This window comes from Procambarus clarkii, chromosome 10, assembly GCF_040958095.1.
Source record: "Procambarus clarkii isolate CNS0578487 chromosome 10, FALCON_Pclarkii_2.0, whole genome shotgun sequence".
NCBI lineage: Eukaryota > Metazoa > Arthropoda > Malacostraca > Decapoda > Cambaridae > Procambarus > Procambarus clarkii.
In genome coordinates this window covers 47,457,366-47,473,842 of record NC_091159.1, presented here as the reverse complement: position 1 = coordinate 47,473,842, position 16,477 = coordinate 47,457,366, and the positions used below count along the sequence as shown (strand labels likewise).

The window sequence follows — 16,477 nt, the reverse complement described above, 5'->3', positions numbered from 1 at the left end:
TTGTCTGTAATAAGATATCACAAGCTAAAAAAACAAAGGTGCCACAAAAACATTAAAATTTCCTTTTGCAAACAGAGTAGTAGACGGTTGAAACAAGCAAAGTGAGGTGGTGGTGGAGGCCAAAACCGTCAGTAGTTTAAAAGCGTTTTATGACAAAGAGTGCTGGGAAGACGGGATACTACGAGCATAGCTCTCATCCTGTAACTACACTTTAGGTAATTACACACACACACACACAAAATACATTCGTACTTTCAAAGCGTTATACGACAAAGAGTGCTGGGAAGACTCGACACCACGAGTGTAGCTCTCATCCTGTAACTACACTTAGGTAATTACACACACACACAAACACACACACACACAATTGCTTTTAAATACATGGATTGCAAAATACTAAAGAAATTGTTCACGACTTTTATTAGACCAAAGCTGGAATAGGCAGTGGTTGTGTGGTGCCCATATCTTAAGAAGCACATCAACAAACTGGAAAAGGTGCAAAGACATACTACTAAGTGGCTCCCAGAACTGAAGGGCAAGAGCTACGAGGAGAGGTTAGAGGCATTAAATATGCAAAAACTAGAAGATAGAAGAAAAAGAGGCGATATGATCACTACGTTCAAAATAGTAACAGGAATCGATAAAATTGATAGGGAAGAATTCCTGAGACCCGGAACTTCAAGAACAAGAGGTCATAGATTTAAACTAACGAAACAAAGCTGCCAGAGAAATATACGAAAATTCACTTTTGTAAACAGAGTGGTAGACAGTTGGAACAAGTTAAGTGAGAAGGTGGTGGAGGCCAAAACCATCAGTAATTTTAAAGCATTATATGACAAAGAGTGCAGGGAAGACGGGACACCACAAGCGTAGGTCTCATCCTGTAACTACACTTAGGTAATTACATTTAGGTAATTACACACACACAAAAAAAAATTTCTGACTGAGAAAAATGAGGGGCAGTGATCAGAGGTAATGTATCGGACTGGAGAAATGTCACAAGTGGAGTACTACAGGGTTCAGTTCTTGCACCAGTGATGTTTATTGTCTACATAAATGATCTACCAGTTGGTATGCAGAATTATATGAACATGTTTGCTGATGATGCTAAGATAATATGAAGGATAAGAAACTTAGACGATTGTCATGCCCTTCAAGATGACCTGGACAAAATAAGTATATGGAGTACCACTTGGCAAATGGAATTTAATGTTAATAAATGCCATGTATGGAATGTGGAATAGGAGAACATAGACCCCACACAACCTATATATTATGTGAGAAATCTTTAAAATATTCTGATAAAGAAAGAGATCTAGGGGTGGTTCTAGATTGAAAACTATCACCTGAGGACCACATAAAGAATATTGTGCGAGGAGCCTATGCCACGCTTTCTAACTTCAGAATTGCTTTTAAATACATGGATGGCGATATACTAAAGAAATTGTTCACGACTTTAGTTAGGCCAAAGCTAGAATATGCAGCGGTTGTGTGGTGCCCATATCTTAAGAAGCACATCAACAAACTGGAAAAGGTGCAAAGACATACTACTAAGTGGCTCCCAGAACTGAAGGGCAAGAGCTATGAGGAGAGGTTAGAGGCATTAAATATGCCAAAACTAGAAGACAGAAGAAAAAGAGGTGATATGATCACTACATACAAAATAGTAACAGGAATTGATAAAATCGATAGGGAAGATTTCATGAGACCTGGAACTTTAAGAACAAGAGGTCATAGATTTAAACTAGCTAAACACAGATGCCAAAGAAATATAAGAAAATTCACTTTTGCAAACAGAGTGGTAGACGGTTGGAACAAGTTAGGTGAGAAGGTGGTGGAGGCCAAGACCGTCAGTAGTTTCAAAGCGTTATATGACAAAGAGTACTGGGAAGACGGGACACCACGAGCGTAGCTCTCATCCTGTAACTACACTTAGGTAATTACTGTACACACACACACACACAAAATACAGTACAATATTGTATTTTGTAATTGTTTTCAACTTTAGATCTAACAAGTACAGTACTGCAATGACAAAATAAATTAGAATGTTATCATTATTATATATAACTGCAAATGTATTGTTTATGTCTGTATAACGAGTGCTAGTATAATTTTTGTATACAAGTTCAGTTTTATGTTTATTGTAAAGGAAATGATTTGGCCAATATTTCTGGGATGATTCTTTGCTGAGGTATAGATGCTTATGCTGTACTGTGTGTTGTTTTCCTAAACGTAATTTAAATATAATAGATGGTAACTTGTGGGTGTTGCAGATATAGCAGCTGGAGGGAGCTGCGGTGGTCTCATCAGCAAGGTTCTCCTGGCTAATGCTGATGCTCTCTGTGCTGCTGCCTCTCCCCTCATGGATCTTGACAACTCCTCTCTGTAGGTCCCTCATCTCTTTCTTTCACTTTTGAATTTATTTTTTGAATATTAATTTTGATTAAAATTGATTGAAAATTTGATTTTTTATTTAATTTTAATTTTAGTTTTGAACAATAATGCAATGAATATAGTATGTTGATGACTTTTTCCTCTACATTGTTTGCCATTAATTATGGGGGAACTGTTTATTATTAACCTTAAGACAGCTAACTATGGAGAAATTGTCATTCGTGCCTATTGACAAAAAATACAAAAATTCAACAAAATAATTTTTCATTATAGAATTATTAATTTGTATGCAGAATAAACACAAACATAAGTGAATATTTATCATTTCACTGGGTGAAGGCACTCTGTAAGTCTGCGTCTGGCACTTGTCAACGCTCGGTGCTCGACTCTTTCTCATTATTCTGATGTTTCACTGATTGTTTTATCATTTGTTTTTCTTTATTTACATCCACAGAGAGCTTTTATATCCATATTTGCATCATACATGTAAAACCCAGGCAATAATTGTTTAAATCATTGTATGATGACAACCACATTCCCCTAGTAACATTCATGATGATATATATCCACATTTGTACCATGAAATGGTAGGAGGATTTTTTTAATAGGTAAACTCTAGTACATCCATATAGACCTATTATATCCATATATGCATCATACATGTAAAACACAGACAATAATTGTTTAAGTCTTCATATGATGATAACAGCATTACCCTGTGAATCAACAGTTAACAATAACTGCTGTGTAAGGGTTAAAGATTGTTAACTCTTAAATTATTCTCATCACACTCAAGTGATAGGGGCTACTGTGCAAATGGTCTGTGGGAGATTAGATGTGCCATGTAAAATTCAAAAGTCCTAAAGATTCTCTGTAGGCATCGTTCAACACTAGACACCTCTGACAATCATTTGACATATCGGAAAAAAAGACCTTGAAAGACTTGGTTGTTTCCTTTCTGGAGTTTGGTAAAAAGATTGGCACCATGTCTTGTGCATCACCATATATTGACTATGCAAATGCTAGGAACCATTGATGCCATGCAAAAATTCAAGGAGTTTTATGGACCTGGAAGATGTTAATGATGGGGAGAAATCTATTACAAATGGTTCAACTTTAAAATTATTTCTCAGAATATGACCTCTTCAACAACTCTTCACCTCACCGTGGCCAAACAAAAATTATTTTTTGTATTTTTTCTGACACTACGAAGCAATGTTTTACAATACAGTATTGAAATTATTTTTTATGTGTACAATGACATTGATCTAATTTGGGGTGTGTGTAGATAAGGGGTTAATGATGATCCAATTTTTAAATAAATTGGATCTGAAAACTTTTTATATAGACAGTGCAAATGCCCTCTAATGAACTTTATGGGGCAAAGCTGATTAATTAAATGAGGAATTTAATTTGAAGATTAATTAAATGAGGAATTTAATTTGAACCATGAGACCCCTGGCAACCAGGTAATTTTTATTTTATTTTGGGAGCGTTGATATCCACTTAATCTTACCAGGAGACAAGTTTAGTAAAATATCTTCATAATAACCCTGTAGCACATTTAGGTAAGTACAGAAATTGAAATAAGAAATTTCAAAGCGTTATATGACAAAGAGTGCTGGGAAGACGGGACACCACGAGCGTAGCTCTCATCCTGTAACTACACTTAGGTAATTACAGTACAGACCAATCACTATTCATCTTCCTCCGACAGTAAATTAGAAAAATTTAATGACAAAATTAAATTATTATGCAACAGTCATTTGTCGGTCAAATAGAATGGAGCAATTATTGGATAACAACTCCATAATCAAAATTATAACTACAACATATGACAGTTGTTTGCAATATGTACACAACATAATGATCAAGATTTGCATAGAAAAAATTCAGCTGGTCTTTATTTAAAAATTAAAAAACCCAGTATTAAATTTAATGAAACACTAATTACTGAGCTATTGAAACCAAATGCACCCACCAGCCAAGACACTCTGAGGGAAGACGGAAGCCCAAAGACATGAGACGTGCCCTGAGGTGAAGGCCAAAATAAGTTAGGCAGATCTGTGAAGGAGCATCCCCTAAACACTCCAGGGAAGAATACCCTAGCAGCACAAAGGCAGCGCTAGGGGAGTGCCTAGGGACAGGAACTCTAAACACATGCAGCTCCAGGCCCACACCACACAAGTGTGCATGGAACAAACACCAAGGCAAAAGAAAACCTGATAAAATATACTGGAGCTAGAATGACAGTGGCAGACCTGACACTGGCTATACATTAGAGGAGAACTGACAGTAGAGTGGCTTGCGAACCACAACTTCTCCCTCTCCTCCCTCCAAATGAAGGGAGGGTGTAGCAAATGAGTGGGTGCTGGTGTTATTATATTTTCTGTGGGAGTCCCTACCGCTCCCTGGAGCCTATTGGGCTTAAGGGCTACCTTCCCTAAGCGCCCTGTGAGTACTGCCCTTGTGTGTCAGGGTTATCTTCCTTGGGGCATTTGGGAACTTTTGCCTTTTTCAGCAAGTCGGACCGGTCCGGTATGGGGCTGGTTCGACCTTTTCCTTTGCTCTACGCGTCTGGTCTTTTTGATGCGGGTGTATCACCATTTCTATGGTAATTAAGTGGCTTCGTTGATGGTGTCCCAGCTGAAAGCTTCGTCTTGGCGACAGTATGAAGTTTTCTGGCGTTCTTTTTGCTATTTTCTTGCTCCTCGTGAATTGTCTTCTTTTTCAGATCAGGTTATCTTGTCCTTTGTTGGCCAATCCACACACTAGAAAATGAAGGGACGACGACGTTTCGGTCTGTCCTGGACCATTCTCAAGTCGATTGTGATGAGGGAAATAGATGAAGGCAATAAATAGGCAAGAGAGAGGTGAGGAGCAAGGCAAAAGGTATGCAAGGTAAGGTATAGTAGAGGGGGATAGTAACAGGAAAAAGAACAAAGGTAACTGTAGAAGGCCTATTGGCCCATATGAGACATATGGGCCAATAGGCCTTCTGCGATTACCTTTGTTCTTTTTCATGTTACTATCCCCTCTACTACACCTTACTTTGCATACCTTTTGCCTTGCTTCTCAGCTCTCTTACCTATTTATTGCCTTCATCTATTTCCCTCATCGAGCACTGCTCCTATGCCAGGTAAGTCCATTATGGTCTCACCATAGCCCGTGTTATTTGGAACTTGTTCCGAGTAGCTAAATCTGTAACAACAACAACAAACTTCCCTCATCTCAATGGACTTGAGAATGGTCCAGGACGGACCGAAATGTCATATTCATATAACACGTGGCTGAACATACTTCAGCCACGTTATTGTGACTCATTGCCTGCACATGTCTTGTCCTTTCTTTCATGGATTTTTCAGGACCGTCATTTGATGCCTAATTTTTTTTTATTTTTTTTTTTTTTATTTTTTTTTTAGAGATATATACAAGAGTTGTTACATTCTTGTACAGCCACTAGTACGCGTAGCGTTTCGGGCAAGTCCTTAATCCTATGGTCCCTGGAATACGATCCCCTGCCGCGAAGAATCGTTTTTTTCATCCAAGTACACATTTTACTGTTGTGTTAAACAGAGGCTACAGTTAAGGAATTGCGCCCAGTAAATCCTCCCCGGCCAGGATACGAACCCATGACATAGCGCTCGCGGAACGCCAGGCGAGTGTCTTACCACTACACCACGGAGACTGCTTAATACTGTCGCCTCGTATCGTTTGGCACTGGCGGAACCGCTCCAGCTTGTGTTCGGGGTGGACGTCACATCCGCCCCGTTCCGTAAGCTTTCTCGTGTTATGTTTCACCTCCGGCCTGCTCATGTGCCTCCTGAGCCGTCCTGGTCCTTGGACAGGGTGCTCTCTTATCTTTTCTCTCCTCAGTTTGTGGTGGCCCCTTCGGTCCAGGATTGTTTTTCCAAGGTCCTGTTTTTGTTGGCATTGGCCTCTGGGGGTTTGGTAGGGGAGCTTCATGCTCTCCTCTAGCACAGGGGCTTCTGCTCTTTTGGTCCTTGGAGTAGGTTTGTACATTTGCAGCCTTCTCTGTCTTTTCTGGTGAAGAACGAGACGGCTGCTTTCTGGAGGAGGCCTTGGGTCATTGATGCTTGGTTGGTTCGGCCGGGGGTGAATCATGTGTTGTGTCCGGTTGTGGCTCTTCGCCATTACCTGCACACCTCGACTGGGGTAGCTGGGAATGCGCTTTGAGTTGATCCGGTTTCCCTCGTTCCCTGTTCCAGGGCTCGGGTCTCCCAGGTTGTCCGCAAGGTTATTAAGTCTAGCCAGCCTGCAGTCTATCCTCGCACCCATGACGTTCAGAAGTTTGCAGCCTTAACTGCTGTGTTTGGTAACATGTCTTGGGCTCATATTCAGGTGCGTGGATTTTGGAAATCAGACGGTCCTGGTCGCCCATTATTTGGTGAACGTGCCTGCTCCTGGGTGTTCTTGTGTTGCTTTGGGTCGCAGGTTGCAGCCACTTGTCTTGACGTCGCATTGAAGAGTTTGTGACGGCCGCCTCCCGGGTAAGTCCCTTTTTTTCCTTCTCTTTTGGTATGCAGCTCCAGGGAGCCGTAGAGGCTCCTCACAGAAAACTAGCATTGAATGTAATGAAATGCCATTTTCTGGGTGAGCCCCGAAGGCTCCATTACAACCCTCCCTCCCACCGGTCGGCGTTTTTTTCGTGTTGATTGAAGCCAAGCTTCAATCAACACGAAAAATCAGGCCTTCCTCCTTCCCCATCCCGGGGAGAGGAGGGCTGTGCGGACAAGCAGCGAAGCAGTACAATGTGATCTTTGTGTATTTGCTTGTTTCCTTGGGATTGTAGGGAGTTTCTACCTTTCTATTCGATTTTTTGTTTTAGTTTCTTACCATGTGGTAAGAAACTAAAAGTAGGCATAACGTGTTTTGTTATGCCTACCTTTCTGGGTGCCTAATCCCGGTCGATGGCAGATAAGGAAAACCCCAACCAAAAGGGGGTTTTCCAGGGCCATTGCTCCCTGAAACCTCTCTGAAGAGGCCAGGTTCTGGCACTGGTCCCTTGTAGGTCTGAACTCCATAGCTAATGTCCCAGTCTAATATAAAGTGCATTAGCCTGATAAGCTCCAGGGAACCTCCGGGGCTCACCCAGAAAATGCCGTTTAATTACATTCAACGCTGGTTTTCTGTGGGGAGCCCCTACGGCTCCCTGGAGCTTATCGGGCTAATGTATGTTATGTTAGACCGGGACATTAGCTAAGGAGTTCAGACCTACCAGGGACCAGCGCCAGAACCTGGCCCCTTCAGAGAGGTTTCAGGGAGCAATGGCCCTGGAAAACCCCATATGGTTGGGGGTTTTCCTTATCTGCCATCGACCGGGGTTAGGCACCCAGAAAGGTAGGCGTAACAAAACAAACCCCACATGGTAAGAAACTACAACAAAAACCGAACAGAGAGGTAGAAAACTCCCTACAATCCCAAGGAAACAAGCAAACATCACACTTTACTGCCGCGCCGATCGTCCGCGCAGCCCTCCCCACCCCGGGAGGGGGAGGGGGGAGCCCCGGACCTACCGCGCCGGCTGCCAAGCTCCAGTTCGTTCGCTAATGTCAACCGGGATTGACGCTTCTCTGGCCTCAGTTTCCTAGGCGGTGTTTGCCTTGTGTGGCGTTCACTGCCGTGTGTTGCGGTGGCCAGGAGTACTTCATCAGTGCCGGGGCTGCATGTGCTTAGTGGCTGACTTCCCTAAGCGCCCTGTGAGTACTGCCCTTGCGTGACAGGGTTATCTTCCCTGGGGCGTTCGGGAACCATTCCCGCAGAGGTTCTTGCTGCTCGGCATTTGCCTCGCCCTTGGGGCCAGCTGGGGCTTGGGGCCCTTGTTTGGCCCTGGGTAGGGATTGGTATTGTGCTGGTTAGGGCGTCAAGGTGTTGCGCAGCCTGCCACCTAAGCGGCGGCCGGTTTCTGTTGCCTCTGGAGACGGTGTACTTTTGCGGGGTTTTTCTTTTGTTTTTCATTTTCTTGCCTGGTGGGGGTCTGCCTAAGGTGGTTATAGTTCCACTGGTAGTGTTTGGCGGCCCTCTGCTAGGCCCCCGTGCTTGTACACGTCTCAGGGGTTTTCAGTGCTATAATCTACCCTCTTGTTATGTTTGGGTTTCTTAACCGGTTAGCAACACCTTGCCCGGGCTTCCCGTAGTTGTTACCCTACGGGCCCTGGAAACCCCTGTCTGGGCTCGGGGGACCATTGAATGTGTCTTCCGGGTTCCAACCCGTCTTGAACGGGATCGTTGGTTGCTGTTCCCTTGTCTCCGGGTGACAGTCGCCATTTTTACCTCCGTCATGCTGCCTGTTGGGTCACTGACACCTTGACCCGGAGTCTTGCGAGTGATTCTCTGCTTGTTCTCCAGTACTCTCCTGATGTTATTACTGTTCAGAGTACAGGCGGCATCCGTGTTGCAAGCTAGGTTAGGTTGCTGCAACATGCTAGGTTGGTTTCCCACTCGAATGCCCCGTGGCCGCCCCGTTTGGTTAGGTGCTGCTCGCCCCTTTCTCTCCATGTTCCTGGCTCCGGACCGTCTGCGGGTTTCGGGGTCGGGGCGGGGTTCAGTTGCGGCAGACTCGGGCGGTTTTCGGGGGATGCCCCGTTCGGGTTGGGGACGGAGGTTTGAGCCTGTGCCTCCTGCCAAGGCTTCTGGGTCTTACCAGCGGCCCTTTCTTGTTGCCTTTCCCATGGGCTCTTGCTTTTCTTTAAGGGCGGAGGGCTTGGAGGACGGCTCTGCCCCGGGGCCTCTGTTGTTGGTTCCCGGGGCTGTGGGGGTTGCCTGCTAGCAGTTCTGGGGCGGTTTTGCCCCTTCAGGGGTTTTTCTGCTGTTGGGCGTCGTTTTTCGCCCTTCCAGTCTGCTAGCTTCCCACATTTGCTGGCGTGTTTTTGTGTATTAAGCGTCAGTCACAGCCCCTGCTGGCGGCCATTTTCGTCTGCCGGTTTCCCGGCGTGGCCACCAGGGCGGCGTTGCGGTTTGTTTACATGCGTCTGGGTGTGCGAGCGAGCGTCTCTGGTGAGTTTTCGAAAAATTTGCAGGGTTTTTGTTCTCCTGTTGTCGTTTCTTTGTTTTTCTGGTGTTTTCTTGCCGTTGCCTGTTCCTCTGGGAACGTTTGGGTGTTGATTTTGGGTCTGAGCCTCTGGGTTTTGGCTCAGTGCCCCTGGCTGGTATGCTTGCTCCCGCACCTTGCCCCTCTGTTTTCGGTCTGTTGGGACCGTTTTCCCAGGGCGTTCTGCTGGGGTCTGTGCTTTGCCTTTTAGTGGTGTTCTCCGCCGGCAAATGTGGTGGTTTGGGCTCCCCCTGGTTCGATTCTGGGTTCCTTTGGGTTCCTTGGTTTCGTTCTGGAGGTTTCTTCCTCTTGGGCCCCCTTTTGTGGGTTCAGGGGACTTTGTTTCCTCGTGTGACCCGGTTCTGCCTTTTGGGGTTCCGGGGTCTTCCTGGCTTGCAGACTGAGCTTTTTGGGTCTTGGCACATGTTGTGGTTGTGCTGGGACTTTGTGGTTTTGCTGTCGAGGTGGGCCTTTTGATGCAGTTTTGTGCCTTCTTTGCCTGGCCGGCGTAGTGCTCTCTGCCACTAGTCGGCGGCTTGTGCTTTTACGATATATGTCCTCACCTAGTTGTGCTTGTGGGGGTTGAGCTCTGGCTCCTTGGTCCTGCCTCTCACCCGTCCGTCAACAGGTAATTACCTAAGTGTAATTACCTAAGTGTAGTTACAGGATGAGAGCTACGCTCGTGGTGTCCCGTCTTCCCAGCACTCTTTGTCATATAACGCTTTGAAACTACTGACGGTCTTGGCCTCCACCACCTTCTCACTTAACTTGTTCCAACCGTCTACCACTCTATTTGCGAAGGTGAATTTTCTTATATTTCTTCGGCATCTGTGTTTAGCTAGTTTAAATCTATGACCTCTTGTTCTTGAAGTTCCAGGTCTCAGGAAGTCTTCCCTGTCGATTTTATCAATTCCTGTTACTATTTTGTACGTAGTGATCATATCACCTCTTTTTCTTCTGTCTTCTAGTTTTGGCATATTTAATGCTTCTAACCTCTCCTCGTAGCTCTTGCCCTTCAGTTCTGGGAGCCACTTAGTAGCATGTCTTTGCACCTTTTCCAGTTTGTTTGGTGTATTGGTTCCTGTGCCTCTTGGGCTCTGTCATGTCTACATGTGACATTGTATGGGGGTCAGCCTCGTTACTTGTGTGAGGAGTCGCCACATTACTTCTTAGTGCTTTCCCGTTCCCATTCTGACACTCTAAAAAAAAAAAAAAAAAAAAAAAAACTTTGATTCTATCTGTGGCTCTTTTGGGTACTCAGTTTCCACCTGTGTCCCCTAGTGCGTGTGCCCTTGTGTTACATAGCCTGTCCTTCTCAACCCTGTCGATTCCCTTGGGTATCTTGTATGTGGTGATCAGGTCTCCCCTCACTTCCTCTTCCAGCGAAGTGTGGTTTCATTCCCGTAGTCTCTCCTTATGACTTCGGTAGTGTACTTTTTCTTTCTGTAGGGGTTCTGTTCCCTTCTCTGTTGACTGGGCGCTGGGGGAGCAGCTTGCTCTGTTGCCTCTCGCTTGGTCCCGCTATTGGTGGGCGCTTTGGGTTGTCTTCCGGCCTCTGCTGGCGTCGGAGGACGGCTTCTCCCCCTTGGGGGGGGGTCCGAGCTGGCGGGGTGGGCTTCTTCCCTGCGCTTCGTCATTTCCTCTTCGTGGGTGCGTGGGGCGTGGTCGATCCGCCCCATTCTTCTGGGCTTCCCATCTGCTCTTTGCGGTCATGAGCTTTTCCCGTCTGCTCTTTGCAGTCATGAGCTTTTCCAGTCTGCAGTTCTTCTGGACTACTTCCGTCTGCACCCTGGATCCTCTGCCCTGCTCGGAGGACTGTTGTCTCCTGTTCGGATTCTGTTAGGGCCGGGTGCATGGATGGTGGACCTGGACCTCCAGGTCACTTCTTGGCACGTTCCTCTCCAGTTTTTCTGGGGCTAGCACGGTTGGTAATTACCTATGTGTACTTACCTAAGTGTAGTTACAGGATGAGAGCTACTCTCGTGGTGTCACGTCTTCCCAGCACTCTTTGTCATATAATGCTTTGATTATAATTGTCATATTGTCATATAATGATTGTCATATGTCATCATATGTCTTAATATGATTGTCATACAATGCTTTGGTGGTGGGGCTTCAGGTTTGCTGTTTTTATTGCATTCCCTATTTTGTGAAGGGCACTTTGTATACTCTTTGCATCTTTACCGGATCTTAGTGCCCTGTCTGCGTCTGAGATTCGGTGTCTGGCCTACCTCGACGACTGGCTGGAGTGGGCTCCCAGTCAGTCCGCTTGTCTGCTCGCCAGGGGATGGTTCTTTCCAGATCGCTGGGTTTGGTTTCCTGGTGATCTGGAGGTTTTACCTTCTGTTTCCGTCCCGGGTTCGGACCTGGGCCTTGTTTCAGGCTCTTGGGCCCCTCATTGTCTTCCCTCCAGAAGTGTTACTGTGGCTGTGGTCCCGCCTTTGGCTGTTCAGGAGGGGGTCCCGGGTTGCTCAGCGGTTGCTTGGGCGGTTGTGCGGGAGTTTGCACTTCGGCGTGCTTGTCTGCCCGCGGAGTCGGGTTTGGCTCCGGCGTCGGTTGGTTCCTACGGAGACTCCACTTCCGCCTCTTGCATTCCTTGGGTTCCTCTGGGGATCTGATGTTGGTGCTGCGTCACCAGCTTCCTCTTTGGGGTTTTCGGGGTTCCGTGCCTTGGCAGCTCCCCGAGCCTTCGCTCGATGTGTTCACGGACGGGTCGTCTCTCGGCTGGGGCTTTGTGACCAGTGCTCACCAGGTCGGCCGAGGTTGATGGAGTCTGTCTGTCCGTCGGGCTCACAGCCCGGTTCAGGTGTTCATGGCTGTCTGGTTTGCGCTTCGGAGGGTTTGGGTCACTAGGTACTCTACCATTCAGCTCTGTTTGGACTGTTCTCTGGTGGTTCTTTCCGGAACCACAGGGGGTTTGGTTAACCGTGTGGTTCGTGTCCGGGGTGTGTCCTGCGTCCTGGTGGACAGCTGTCTCGGTTCATTCCTCTTCGTGGGTTGGCCAGTCGTCGCCGATTCGTTTTGTTGGCTCTGTTGGGCTTATGGACTCCTGGCCATGGACGTCTTCGGGTCGGCGTGGTCTAGGCGTCGCCCGTTTTGTGGCGCCCTTCCCACCTGCGAGGACTTCACGGTGGAGGCTTTAGGCAGGCCTGGTCGAGGTGGGGGGTACCTGTACCTCTTCTCCCGGTCCAGCTGTTGCTTCGGGTTCTGGCTCGGTTGCAGCCCATTCCCACGAGAACAGTCCTTATGGTTCCACGGTGGCCGGCCCGGCCTTCTTTTCAGACGCTGCTTGATAGGTGTCCGTACCCGGGGCGTTTTTCCTGAGGCTTCGCCTCTTTCAGCAGGCCGAGTCGGTCCTGTCCGTGACTGGTTCGGCCTTCTCTTTGGCTCTTCGCGTCTGGTATTTTGACACAGGTATCGCCATCTCTATGGTGTTCAGGTGGCTTTGTTGACGGTGTCCCACCTGCGAGCTTCGTCTTGGAGACTGTATGACGTTTATTACGTTCTCTCGCGTTTTGTTTCCCCTCCGGCCTGCTCATGAGTCGCCTGAGCCATCCTGGTCCTTGTTCAGGGTGCCTTCTTCTCTTCCCCTCAGTTTGTGGTAGCCCCTTCGGTTTCAGTTTCCTCCTCTTTGGTACTGGTGGTAGCTTTATTGGTGTGCAGCCTTTCTCTGTCCTGGCGACGGTCGAGACGGCTGCTTTCCGGAGGGGTTCTTGGGGTTTTGGTACTTGTTTGGTTTGGCCGGGGGGTGCGTCCTGTGTTGTCCAGTTGTGCTTTTTGCTGTTGCCGGCGTACCGTGCCTGGGGATGCGCTGTGGTTGATCCGGTTCCTTCGTTCCCTGTTTTCAGGGCTCGGGTCTCCCGGGTCGTCCGCAGTGTTTTCCTTCTTCCTGCGGTCTGTCTTTGCGCCCGTGCTGTTCAGACGTTTGCAGCAATTGCTGCTGTGTTGGTGACGTCTCGGGCTCATTTCGGGCGCAGGGAATTGTGGGTCGCACAGGTTTTTGGCCGCCCATCCATATGTGCGTCTGTTCTTGGGCGTTCTTGTTGCCTTGGGTCGCAGGTTTGCGACCGGTTGTCTTGGCTTTGCGTTGCAGAGTTTGTGGCGGCCGCCTCCCGGGTTAGCCCTTTCTTTTCCTTCTCTTTGGGTATGAAGCTCCAGGGAGCCATAGGGGCTCCCCACAGAAAACCAGCGTTGAATGTAATGAAACGCCATTTTCTGGGTGAGCCCCGGAGGCTCCCTGGAAACCCTCCCTCCCACCGGTCGGCGGTTTTTTCGCGTTGGTTGAAGCTTAGCTTCCGAACTGGAGCTTGGCAGCCGGCGCGGTAGGTCCGGGGCTCCCCCCTCCCCCTCCCGGGGTGGGGAGGGCTGCGCGGACGATCGGCGCGGCAGTAAAGTGTGATGTTTGCTTGTTTGCTTGTTTCCTTGGGATTGTAGGGAGTTTTCTACCTCTCTGTTCGGTTTTTGTTGTAGTTTCTTACCATGTGGGGTTTGTTTTGTTACGCCTACCTTTCTGGGTGCCTAACCCCGGTCGATGGCAGATAAGGAAAACCCCCAACCATATGGGGTTTTCCAGGGCCATTGCTCCCTGAAACCTCTCTGAAGGGGCCAGGTTCTGGCGCTGGTCCCTGGTAGGTCTGAACTCCTTAGCTAATGTCCCGGTCTAACATAACACACATTAGCCCGATAAGCTCCAGGGAGCCTCCGGGGCTCACCCAGAAAATGGCGTTTCATTACATTCAACGCTGGTTTTTTTTTTTTTTTTGCGCCAATGGGTGACAAAGCCCCAATAACCCGGAGCAGCTTAAGAATTAAAAAACTTCAGCTTACTTTGTAGTTTTTTTATTTGATACTCTAGATTTTGAAATAGGTGGTTCTTGAAAATTACATAACCTAGTATCCGGTTATCCAGATTTCTGGCCGGATATGGCAAAGTTTGGCAGAAAATTATCTGGATGTAATTTTGGCTGGATAACCCAAGTATTCACGGAAGGGCCGTGGAGATGCTAAGCCCCGAAATCATCTCAAGATAACCTCAAGATAAGAATTCAGTTTAGTGAAATTAGGATAAGTGAGTACACTACATACAATAGCTTGGAGAGTTCTATGGCTGTTTTCAAGGCTGCAAGTTTTGGATGTGGCCAGCTGTGGTTTGTTTTGGTTTGCTGACTTTCTGGGTGCCTTCCTTGATAGTGGTATTCATATATTATATATATGAATAACTTAATATATAAATGCCATGACTCCTTGTGTTTCTATGATGGGGCCAGGTTCTGGCTTTTGGTCCCCCATTAGGCCGTGGAACTCCATAACCAGTAGCATTTAGTAGACGGCACGTACATCAGATATGGTACCTTCAGGGAGCCACAAGGGGCTTCCCCAGAAAATAACATATAGTAGAAATTCAGTTCGGAGAATCTCCGGTTTAAACGCACACTTTCCAGGCCGGTTTTACTCACCTGATTCCACAGACTCTTGTTTGTTGAATCGGGTAATGTGCAGATTTGCTCAGGATGTTAGGACAGAGTTTAGACCGGTGGAAAACTTGCTTATCATATCATAGGTTAAAAATTAAAGATTTCCTTAATGAAATCAGCCTATAAAGCATGGGAAATATTAGAGCATGAATGGTAACTGTTAATATGGCTTCAATCATGTTTTTAATGTTTTTTGTAGATGAGTGTAGCTTTAAAAGAAAAAGTTGGGGCCTTGGGAAAGCCATTGGGCACATTTAAAACCAAATTCTATGGTTCATTTTCATTTTTAGAGTTCCCTGTTTTCGTTCACAAATATGGGCCCGTTTCTCTTTGAAAATGAGGTTTTGAGGCAAGGGCATGAGAAATATGCTAGATGTGATTTAAATCTTTTTACAGATAGGTTTTCTTGGTAGCTGTCTTTCATATGAGCGGTTGAAATTAAAATTTCGCTCGCTAAAATCATCCCATGGAGTGTGGGAAACATTAAGGTATGAATGGGAACTGTTAATATGGCTCCAATCACATTTTTAATTACTTTCATAGATGGGCACAACATTAGAAGAAAGAGTTGGGGCCTTGGGACAGCCATCGAGAACACTTAAAACCAAATTCTATGGTTCGTTTTGATTTTCAGATTTTCCGGTTTTCTTTCACAAATAGGAGCCTTTTGGAGCAATCTCCGGTTGCAACGAATTGGGAATTGGTCCCATGTTGTTCATTGAATTGAGGTTGCACTTATAGGCAACCTGTCCTCTTACAAAGAACATCGCATTTTGCTCATATGCATCAAACAAGGCCAAAAATTTTTGTATTTGAAAATGGAAGCGGCTCACGAAAGTAACATACTGTCCTGTTTTCTGTTTGGGTCCTCTGATAGGTTATGAGAGAACACTTTATTGTAACCATTTTCTTGACTTTGGGAATCTTTACGAGGATGAGCTGGTATAGGATACAGTGACCATGGGTAAACAGTTTAGTCTCAATATATTTCGGATTATTAATGTTCCTAAAAATATAAATTATAAAGAACTTTCTTACCAAGCATTGGTGAGAGGGAAAAGAGTTAAGTGAGGAACTGTGGAAGTGCAGCTAGCTGATGCTGCCCCTCTCACCTCACACTACTACTATGATGGCGGTACATGTACTTAACACCCATTCCTTTGTCATCCCTCTGAAGAGTGATTCCTTAACATGGTGAGGAGGCTGCTATGCACTGCTTCCAGGTAGGTGTTGGTGGCCTCTGCTCCTTCCCTGCCTGTTGTGATGATGCACAAGCAAATTTTGTCCACATGGCTTTACTACCCATGTGGCACAGAGACCTGTATTTTCCCTCGTGTTCTTTCATCTGGACTTTGAATCTACCCAGTGGCTGTGGCCGCCTGGAAAAGCTACACTTCTTTGGTGGGTGCAAACGGGGGTAAAAATGGGAGGTTCAGCAAGGCCCACCTGAATCTATCGTCTGGCTAGTGTGCCTGGTTAGACATTGGGTAAAGTGGACATTACACAGTATGTAGCCCTATAGGTCCCTAGGCTGCCATTCAGACCCTTCAGTGGT

The 16,477-nt window shown here is 46.5% G+C and overlaps 1 protein-coding gene across 5 annotated transcripts in view; it reads left to right on the top strand.

Annotated features, from left to right (window-relative positions):
* LOC123774185 (diacylglycerol kinase delta) overlaps positions 1-16,477 on the top strand; it is a 252,562-nt gene that overhangs the window by 196,110 nt on the left and 39,975 nt on the right. For all 5 annotated transcript variants that reach the window (XM_045768342.2, XM_045768335.2, XM_045768355.2 and 2 more), the window contains one exon: positions 2,277-2,388. In XM_045768342.2, coding sequence (XP_045624298.2) covers positions 2,277-2,388 — 112 coding nt within the window. The remainder of the gene's footprint in view (positions 1-2,276; positions 2,389-16,477) is intronic.